This window comes from Musa acuminata, chromosome BXJ1-9 (assembly GCF_036884655.1).
Source record: "Musa acuminata AAA Group cultivar baxijiao chromosome BXJ1-9, Cavendish_Baxijiao_AAA, whole genome shotgun sequence".
NCBI classification, from domain to species: domain Eukaryota; kingdom Viridiplantae; phylum Streptophyta; class Magnoliopsida; order Zingiberales; family Musaceae; genus Musa; species Musa acuminata.
In genome coordinates, this window is record NC_088335.1 from 47,685,742 (window position 1) to 47,697,069 (window position 11,328).

An 11,328-nucleotide genomic window follows, 5' to 3' on the forward strand; every position below is an offset into this window, starting at 1 on the left:
ATTTTTATTTTTATTTTTATTTATCTTTTTTATTTTTGTTTTTGTTTTTGTTTTTGTTTTTGTTTTTGTTTTTGTTTTTGTTTTTGTTTTTGTTTTTGTTTTTATTTTTATTTTTATTTTTATTTTTATTTTTATTTTTATTTTTATTTGTGAACAGAAAATTAACAGTTGCAATATTTATTTTATTGTCTTAAAGTGGACCACTTAATTCCATTAAAGAAAAGAAAAAAAACACTGACGATATTTTATTGAAGGACAGAAATAATTTTATTTTATTGCCTCTCTATGTATGCATTCACCTTCTGAACTCACTTAAGAGACTTTGAGCTTTGCATGAATGCCTCCAACCATAAACCAAATTTTGATTTGATCATCCAAAGGGTATTACTATGAGATGCAAATAGTTTTTTTTCGTAAGAGCAGATTAAAGTGAAATCATTTTTGCAACATCAGGTTGTCGATCAAAGATGACGGTATCGTATAAGCACTAAAAAGCAGTCGATCCGCAAAAAGATAGAACGAAAACCAAACTCAAAAACCGCATAACATAAATTAGTTTCCGTATCAACATCACAAATTTGCCATAAAGTTCAATTTCTTAAAACACAAGTCCTATAGAAAATTTGATTAAACTACATAGGCAAAAAAAGATAGACAACAGTGCAGGAAAATTACTACTCCTTTATTTACAAGCACATCAATTGTTGTTGCAAAGTCCAGTGCATAATATGATATTTGACTGAGCAAAACTATCAGATCAGCCACCTGAAACTTCTTTATTGAATATGAGAGTTGGATTCTTTTAGAGTGCATAATCCATTAGTCTTGCAGAAATGATGAGAAAACAAAAATCCTACAAGAAATTTCCTCCTCGGTTTCACTTAGTTTCTCTAACATTACAAGAAATAGCTGGTTATTGTGTATGAAATGAAAACTGCTACATCACCAGGAGATTTATTAAAATCTATAGCACTAAATATATCAACCACTCGAAACTTTATAAGGATAGGAACAATTTGGGTATGGTTGATGAAAAAAGGCCCTCCATGGAAGAACACCTGAACTAATTTTTGAAGTCTATCACGGAGTAGCCGGTTGCTGTTGCGTGATGCAATGAATGTTCCCACCTCCAAGACAAATCTCCCTTGCACCTTGTATCATTACAACCTGAATGGCACAACCAACACATTTGGTTTATCAACATATTTATCGGACTTGAAAATAACCAAAGTTCAAAGAACAAATGTTTGACATGTAACATAGACAGCAAAATCAGATAAAACATATTTGAATAAATAAATCAAATCACATGTAAGTGCTCAAACATGTCCTTTCACAAGATCTCAGAATTGCACGAACCAGACTGATCTCACTAGTATCAGAAGAGCATTTGATTGGAAGTGTTACAAGCTTATTTCATGGTTAGCTGTGCCAACAGAATGCACTCTGCCCGCTGCACTTAGAGAGAGCTCATACCAGTACTGAGAGAAATATTCAGATATGACAAATAAAAGGAAAAAGAAGTTGAGTAATGCCAACGAAATGTTACATTCAATCAATTTATGAAAACAAAAAATTGTAGTGCCTTAGGGTCTCAGTGTTGTCTATCAAATTATGTCTCGCTCTACATATTCGTGTAACAAAAAGGCTACCAAAAAGGAAGGTGAAGATAAGGTGTGACAAGAAACAAATGGACGTTCATCTTACCTCATGATTAGGGAATGCTGACGTAAGAACATGATAAGCTTGTTGGTCCCACTTCTCATCACCAAATGCAGGTGCTATAATTCCACCGTTGGCAATATAGAAGTTTACATAGGAAGCAGCTAGCCTTGTACCTGCAAGTCTGGGTTTTGCACTCTCATCCTACGATTACATACGAAAAATTGAAGTAAGAACTTCCAAGCTTTAAATAGATAAAACCTGCAGTTTCTAAAGCAAAGCAATGATATTATGGAGAGCAAACAAGGGCAATGAAGACAATTCATAGAATTTGAAATAGCAACAAAAAGGGAACTCCACCTGAGGAACAAAACTTTATATGGCATATCAATTATGACGCCACTGAAATGAGACAGTCAAACTCGCCTCACCTTTGAGGAAATGATGAGCAGATAAAGACCATAAAATAAAATTTTAAACAATGTTGCAGTGCCTCACCTTTGAGGACTTATAAGGTGAACAATGTCAAATCAGCAATCTATTTTAACAAAAATTATAAATGGTCCTATATATATTATTTACTCCAACCAGAAAAGTAAAAGAAATGAAGCAATTCTAGATAAATTAAACAATTATTTACCATGAAGTATCAACAGGATAGTGATTGACATTTTGGATCACAGAATCAAAACAGACTGCAGTCTGGAAGGATAAATTATGCCCCAGAAACCTAAATGTAACAATGCATCTATAGGTTGGATCGGCATGCTAAGGCAATACTAAGGGGAAAAACTTTTTACACATATTCAAATGAATTGTCATTTTTTCTTTGGATTGGTATCCATGTGTTTCTACGTTACATCCTCATTCAAATCAATCTACAGATAAACATGTATAAATATGGAAATATGTGTTTCCTGTTCCAAATAGACATAGTTTGTTATAACTACTAATTAAACCATCCAAAGGAAGTATACCCATCAAACATGTCTTTCATGACTTGTAATCCCATTTCGCTCCATGAAATATTACAATGTTACTTCAGTATGATGTCTTACTCATGCTACATGTTCTAGTTTATCAGATTCAAACATTCAGTGGTCTTTCATTATATATACCATCATAACACGGCTAGCCTCCTTGAGGGCAATGGCATCCTTACACCTGGTGAAAAACCCACCAACACTCCTTATATTAAAAGCGAATTATTCAGAAAAAAAAAAAAGATGCCTGAATATCTCCATTCCAGAAAGCTTTAGCTTAGAGCAAGTACAAACAAAATGCAAAAAAATCGAAAAACCGTTATACTGACCAGTGTAACTAGTCCATCTGCTTCTTCTTTAGTAATATAAAGTGGCCCAGGTACGTGAAGTTTTATAATCTCTATTTTTCTATCCTTGGCATCAGTAGTATTGGATAGAACTGAAAATGCCTCTACTGACCGTTCATATTGTGGGTCTAGCTCATCATCTGTCCATGCCAACAGAACCATGCCAGGCTTAACAAAACAACACATGTTATCCACATGACCATTGGTATCATCATCACCTACAAGAGTTGTAAAATTGTAGCTGCTCAACAAGATAAGGCTAACAAGAGAGAGAGAAGAAAAACAATAAAAGCCACATATCCCAATTTTTTATTGTAATATACCCAAGTTAGGGATCATATAAGTGAAAAAAAAAGTGCGGTAATCTGCACTTGATAAGGTACAAAAGAAATAATTGAAATGGTTGTACAACAGGCTATGGAGAACACAATAATTGACAGATAACTAGGTTTCCCATATAATCATTTGCAGTTTATCAGGACATAATGATGCTGAAAAAAGGGAGAGTTCTAATTCAGACACATAACATTGCATAGTTCTCGCTTAAGAATATGAACAAAATAGAACAAGAAGATGATTTGGTTCAGGCTAGAACATATAAGTTGACTATTATGTGAAGGCCCATACACTATAGGATCAACTCTAGTGACATCAATCTTCTGGGGTCCATGGTTTGCCATGTGGGTTGTGGCGTCTAGGTGCCAGCATCAATAAACCCCCATTCTTTGTCAAGTACATCATGTTGGCATAACGTAAAATGTAACAAAGCCCTTGTTTTAAGCACACTCCCCAGACTGAACCAACACAAGCTAACACACAACCGGGCTTTCTATTGTGTTCCTTTATCTTCAGTTTTCACTTTTTCTTGATGATTCTAACAGCATATATACATCAACATAGCATGTGCCACCAACACAAAATATCAGCTAATAAAGGGCATGACAGTTTATTGATCCAAGTCGGTAATGTCAGGAACCACTCAGGTGCACGACAGGTTATTGATATAGGTCAGTGATGTCAACATCCACTTGGGTCACCTAGGAAATCAGACGAGTTGAGGCGAGGCAAGGACCAAGAGACTCAATGGGCTCTCGGTAAGGCACCTTCAACTGGGTGCCACTTAGACGAGTGCCTCAATTAAGGTGATGGACATCCTACATGGGCACCTTCAGTTAGATGCCACCTAGGCGAGCACTTCAGTGAGGCACTCGGCATCCCAAATGATCACCTAGATTGGCCTATACAGCCTAAACCTCTAAAGAACCTAATTTTCTTCCACCTCCTCTCCTCCATCGCTCCACACAAAAAAAAAAAAAATCCAAACTCAATTCCGATCTGATCCATATCCAACATCCCTTAACCCAATACCATTCCAATCCAATTCCCAGCTAAACAACCTACCCTGTCGTGCCCAACACTTGCTAGCACTTTTGTGTACCCTTTTACCATTGATCGCATCTCCTCTCTTTGTTCAGCATGTCTCCTATCCTCTTCTCTTACTTCCTTCTGCTTTTTCCTCCTTCCTCCAACAGGTGATCCACTACCACCATCTCCTCCATCTTCTCTGCTCATCTCCCCTGTAAATGGCCAACACCATCAACCATGGCAGCCATCTCGTCTTTTCTCTCTCCTCCCTCTTCTTCTCTACTCTCTTCTCGCGCCCTCTCTTCTCTCATATCCGTCTTCTTCCCCGCTCCTCTCTTTCCTCTCCCCAAGACCAACAACTATCATCGTCGTTATCCTCTCCTCTCTCTCACCATCCACTGTTGCCCTCCCTCTTCTTGTCTCCCTTCTTCTCCCCTCTCTTCATGGCTTAGTTAATCAATTTAACAAGACAATTTATTTTAATTATCAAGTACAACAACTGTAGATATGTAAAAGAAATCATCACTAAGAAGCACGAAAAAGGATCTTGGATGGAAATGCCACTACTTAAAGGGAACCAACAGGCTCTGATGTTGTCACTAACATGGTTCATGACTAAACAAATAAAGGTGGAATATTTCAGGCAAAACCACATGTTAATGTTTTGGTATAATGATATAAAACATCTTTCAAATGAAGTTTCTGTTTTAATAACTATCTTTATTCTTTATTATATTTTATAATCTTTGCAAGATAAGTGTCGATTTATACGGATGAGCAACTACATGAGCACCTAACACCATAGGTAAGGACCTTGGCACTTATAGCACACTAACATAAATGATCAATCAAATTCATTCCACACCATCAGTTTCTGATAAGCTGAAGAAGAAAAGGCAACCTTAATTTTGCAGATCACTTATTAGAGTTATGAAGGTTAGGAAAACACTATAAATTATAAAACATAGCTTGCTAAGAATACCATATAGTCCTCTGGGCAACCAAATGATCTTGCTAACCCCGAGATACATCATCAGCTCCTGCTCTATTTCTTCTTTTGTCATATCAGGATTCCTATTTGTATTTAATAAACATTCTTCTGTTGTAATGCAAGTACCTGTTAAAAAATAGCATAAACAGTAAGACAACCTAGAATTGAGCCTATAGAGACTTCATGCAACTAGCAAAATTAGTGCTGACATAATACATTGGCAACAGAGTCAAGGACTAAATATAAATAAAGTTTTGTGTACAGACAATAAAAAAGAACTGTCAAAAACAAGAATGGGATTAATTTGTAGATTATTTTTTATCCAATAGACAAGACCAAATTTCTATATAAAATAATCAACCAAGCTTGTTTCCAATACCAATAGAAATGTATTAGCAACACTTAGAAACAATTAAATTTAGTGCATATTCAATACTAAGAACACAAAAAGAAGTAATAAGGTTGATGGGTATTTGAGAGCTCTGTATGTCTGCAAAAGCATGAATGCATCACTGAAAGTGACATTGATACAACTTGGACCAACTACCGACGGAAAGATAAAAGCTTCATAAACAAGTAAAACTTGACCAAGAAAATTTTGAGGACATAAGATTACCATAGAAATTGTTATATGTAAGAAAAACAAAAAACAAAACCAACACCAACACCAACCAGCAATGAACAAAATAAAAAGCAAAATCCCTAAGTTTCCAGTTAAATCCCAGAGATCAGGGATGAGAAAATAGGATGAATAAACAAATAATTTCATTAACAAGTCCAAAGATCTGAATGGCTGTGCTTACGAGGAAATCATGCTGACTTGAAATTGTATTAAATAGAATAACAGTATGGCCAAACTACTTCTCAGTAACATGGTTGAATTCTCTTCTTTGAATTGGAAAATATTATGAAGATGTAAAATCTAATAAGATTTAGATTCCCATGTGGGTTGTGGGTGTTAGACAATGCTTGACTCTCTCAAGACCATATAATGGAGCCACTTGCACTCACCAGTCCCTTTTTTCCAAATTCATCTCCTAGCAACTGGAAGCCTCTCCTAAAACATATTCCATCAGTATTAAGACACTTAACACTTATATAAACAAAATATAACTTAAAGCACTACAATAAATAAATAAATGATAAAATCTCATAAATCAAGAAATAGAAAAACTCTAATTTATGATTAAATTTGACTCTTAATTAGGACAGTTTAAACTTTAAACTAAGATCCAACCTGTGTCAAAGGAGGTCAAACAAACAATGTATCAGCACAATGACCAAATATGTACCCATATATAAGGCTTTTGGAACATGACAAAGGCAATGCTTAGCTTTAAAAAAGCAATTTACAAAGAATATGGAAACAGTAAAGACAAAATTGGAGGGAAAAGCATTGCATGGTAGATTATTATGAAGAAATGGATTATTTATGCATACTTCTCCTGATATTTCAAAGAACAAAAGAGACTTTTATATTTATAGTAGATCATTCAACTTCTTAGTTCTTCCATTCCAATAACAATTCATATATCCGCTTGGACTGCAACACATGTAAACAACTACACCCCATAACATTCCCAAACAATCATTAATATAAAATAGGGAAAGAAATTACCTTCTCCATCAACATGAATGCTTCCACCCTCGAGAACCATCCGATGAGAAAATCTAGATAGTCTATCCAACTCGAGAATCTAGATGCAAAATGTCATAGATAATGAGCATTAAATACATATAAGCCTGCAATTATAAATCATGGTTACAGTCATAAAACTAGGAATGTTCCATTAACCTTCTTAGCTACAAGAACATCAAGACTCCAGTCACTATAGCAACCATCTTCTGGTCCTGGATAACCAAAAATATGCTAAAATAACTTCCATGATTCTAAAGCATAAATACAATGAATCGTTTTTTCACTTTAAAATTCTCAATCACTAGCAAAGAAATAATAAAGACAATCCTAAATTGAATTAGTGTGTCTGTTCCATTTAAGGACATTGCTCCCCTTCAGTCACTATATATGTTCTCCTTTTGTATAATTAGTCAAGCTATACATTTGGGTTCCTTATTTTGAAAAGCAAGAAAGACTAGTGAATCACATCATCAGATGACTAAATAAGATTCGATGAGTGAGGAGAAACATTCCTGAATTATTCCGCCAGCACAAGAATTTTTTAGACTAGGTTTTCCTAGTTAACAACAAGCTTCTTACCAAACTCATCATAAACTAAACTCAACTCAATGCAACATTTGATTTGTTTTTCTCTTTAACTGGCATCCACTGATCCAGGAACCACAATTTCTCTTAACAATAACATTAACATAACTGAACAACGTGATGATAGACTACCAACCATCATAAAATAACACAGCTTTAACACACACACACACACAACCCCCCCCCCCCTCTCTCTCTCTCTCTCTCTCTCTTTCTTACTCATCTGTCTTTCTCCTACATTCAGTTGAATGCAGAATAGATGCTCATATTATGCACAAAGATCATGACACTCGAACAGAAAATCTCAACTAATTATCGAAATAATGAGTATGCAATATGTTTCCATGTAAGAAACTCAGAATTAGTCATTCAATTCTTGCAATTCTATTTTTGGTACGAGAAACCTATGCTATAATAACAAACAACATAAATGAAGACTGCCAAAAAGTATCTCTACGGATTCGTATACTATGTCAATTCATAGCCTACCAAAATAACATTCGAAACATCACAACTCCCACTCTGATATCCCTGACATGCCACATCCACATAAAGTCAACTGCATCACTAAAATCTCGCCATTATAGGTAATATGGATCCTTAAAGGCACCCATTCCCACCATGTTGTTTCCACCATCAATTATGCCCAAATTCCTTCCCCTAACCAGAGGCTCACTCATCAGGTGCAACATGACTTACACAAGTATTTAAAGGGATCAAGCCCCAAAAAGAGATACCTCAATGATGCTCTTCAATGATGCTTAATCACATAGAATAATCCTAATCCATAACCCACATTCAACACTGGCCTATTCTGAAGTAAATAGTTAATTCCATTTTCGCAAGGTCTTAAATAGAAATTATCCAAAGGGTAACCTACCTCGTCAAAAATTTGTTAACATAGAATGAAGTGTATATCAATGAGATATTCTATAGCAAAGACAACCATCAATCAAATATAAGATGAGAAATTATCAAGCCATTTTTGGCAGTTCTAATATATTTCCAGATGAGTTTACTATACAGTTCATGTTGGCTCTCCTTCCTTAATCTTATATCGTATTAACAATTATTTCCTTTTCTTTTATTGAAAATATTTAATTATTTATCATCAGTGATCTGAATGATGCACGGCACGCAAAAACTAAGTTGCATGTGTGATTCTTGTGATGTAGGGTAAAGAGCAAAGACCAACAAAAAGAACATGATTATAACTTAAATTCATACCACCCCAGCAATTAAACTTCCAATCAATGCCTGCAACTTCACATTCCTGATCCCCTAAACTTGGTTTTCTGTCACGCCGAACAAACTAATATCAAAGAATGTTTATGCACTATAATTCCATAGTAATAAATGGAAACCAAAACCAACAGGAGAATAAGTGGTAAACCGTTGGTCCAATATCACGAAACCAAGCATCATTCATGCTCATCTCCACCACACGGATGTTACCATTTCCATGAAGCCAATCATATGCTTTCATGTACTGCATATATCAATAACAAAGTTCAAACTCATCGAAAAAGATACATCTTACAATCACAGAGAACCCGTAACTTACAAAAACTTTATACATCAGAATGAATACATTATGACTTCTACCTGGGCAGAACTAACACACATGGTAACTGGCTCAAATTTTGAAATCTCAGTTGCCACCTTGACAAATGTGCTCTGAGCTGGAAATGCACCCTCCCGCCAATTATCAAGACGTTCCTGAAATCCAAATGATTCTTGAATTTTAAATTGTGAAAAAGATTAACTGTAGTAAGATATTCATCATAACAAGTGCAAAAAATTCTTCTTTTAATTTCCAAAACCAGTTATATAACAATTCAATGTAAACAAAGGCACACAAAAACAGACTTTTATAGCTTATATAAACAAAGAGATGAAGAATAAGATAAAAAAAATTAACAGAAAATAATTAAAGCAATCAAAAAACTTATGTCTTCTGATCACCAAATGCATCACCAATTCCACTGATCAAGTTAATAATGTACACAATTAATTTCCAAATCATTGACTATAGAAAATATTAAATAGAACTTACAAATACAATGGTTATTCATCTAAAATAGAGACCATATCCACAATTTACCAATTTGGCTCCGAAATCAAAGAATTGGCATTTGAATATTCAGGTAACAGTTATCCCTAATTAAAAACTTAAATTTAGCTGCTTATTAATGTTTTTTTTTCTCATTGGAAAGAAGAAATTGTATTATCATAACGATAGGTGGTTCTTGAAGTATTCCTGGGTTCGCAAAGCAGCACTTTGTTGGTTTTAGGGACGGTGAGCTGAAGTAATTTCTGTGGGACGATTAATATAAGTAGCTCATATTCTATATTCGTGTGTATGAATCAAAGAGAAGTAATGAGAATCTTCCTCCCTAGTCTCCTGCTCCTCCTTTTATTCCTCCCCTTAGTTAAGAACAGAACCTATAAGATTATAATATGATACACAAAAAGAGGCTTTGATCAAAAGTTCAAGAGGAAGGAGAGAAAGGGGAAAGTACGCAGGAGTGCGATGTCAGCCGATGATCCATTACTGGAGCATCAAGATCGACCCCTAAACAGCCAAAGAGACACCAAAAGATGGATTTTTTAAAACCAGGGAAACATCAAAAAGATACGCAGTGTCGACCAGAATCTCAACATGAACACAAGAAGAAGAAGAAGAAAAGAGAGAAAGAAAGAATCTTTCAGGACTCACAGGCCAACCCATCCAGCACTGTTGATGGGGCTCCCACTCCGCGGGCATGTGGAAGCCCAAAAGGGCCGGCTTCTCTTCCAAACATTTCGACATCCCTCCCACTTTCCACTGCCCCCTCTCTCCTCCGGTGACTTCTCGCTCTTGCCTCAGCCGCCCGTGTCCCAGTACGAGAGAAAGCCGAGGCGGTCCGGAACGCATATGAGCGGGCCCCGGCCGTCGATACATCGAATCCAAACTCCGCGGTAAGATATAGGCGTCATTTCTTCTTTTTTTTATTTTTCTTATTTCTTCGTTCTCCGATTGCATCTGATTTGTTTAAATTGAACCAATTAATAACAAAATTATTAATAGATATGAATGAAAAATAGATATTCAATTCAGATTTATAATGAATTTAGATTATTAAATAGTTATTTTTGTTTGCTAGAGAATTTACTTAGTATATTTTTTTTAAATAGATAAATATATATTATAGGTTTATTATTAGTTATTTTCAAATTTAACTTTTCCTTGGTTTTTTCTTTTCTTCTCTAGTTATAGGTGCAATAGAAAATATTATTGACGTTTTGATCAATTTAATATAGCCCGGACTCTGTATGCACAGGATAATCCGAGGTGAAAGCATCAAACTCTTTGAAGTACCACTTATGTAAAGATTGAGATTAAGAGAAATTTTTCGAGCTGATTCCTTTGATGCCCAAATTAGTAATACAAAGTGTGAGTACAAACAAAAATACCCAAAAAAAAAAAGGTAAGTTGAGCATTCATAACTACTTGTAAAATAGATTAGAAGGAAGAAGCTTCTCATTACTTCTGGTTGCAAAAGATAAGAAGAAAACTTATAATTATCATTCTAATCATAATTGATCAAAAAAGAAAACTTACGATTATTTGCTTTAAACTTTCCCTTTTTTTTTTCTTTCTAGACATCATGTGACGATTATATATTGATGATTAGTCGATAATATATTCTCTGTTAATTATCATTTATCATCTCTAAAAGATGAAAAGCATGAGAATATCAAGGAACTAAATCG

General features: G+C 34.9%; 1 protein-coding gene across 2 annotated transcripts; it reads right to left on the reverse strand.

Moving 5' to 3' along the window:
- Positions 1-729: 729 nt before the first annotated feature.
- LOC135593920 (agmatine deiminase-like) lies at positions 730-10,503 on the reverse strand. Of its 2 annotated transcripts, none has more exons than XM_065084264.1 (10): positions 10,292-10,503; positions 9,178-9,291; positions 8,966-9,061; positions 8,800-8,884; positions 7,144-7,199; positions 6,967-7,045; positions 5,340-5,474; positions 2,975-3,210; positions 1,708-1,866; positions 730-1,167 (listed from the first exon to the last, which is right to left on the reverse strand). In XM_065084264.1, exons 1-10 carry the CDS (start codon positions 10,487-10,489, stop codon positions 1,081-1,083), a joined length of 1,245 nt encoding a protein of 414 aa, XP_064940336.1. In that variant the 5' UTR covers positions 10,490-10,503; the 3' UTR covers positions 730-1,080. The 2 variants fall into 2 exon arrangements, with proteins under 2 accessions (XP_064940336.1, XP_064940337.1); XM_065084265.1 differs by lacking the exon at positions 10,292-10,503 and adding an exon at positions 10,095-10,232.
- Positions 10,504-11,328: the final 825 nt, after the last annotated feature.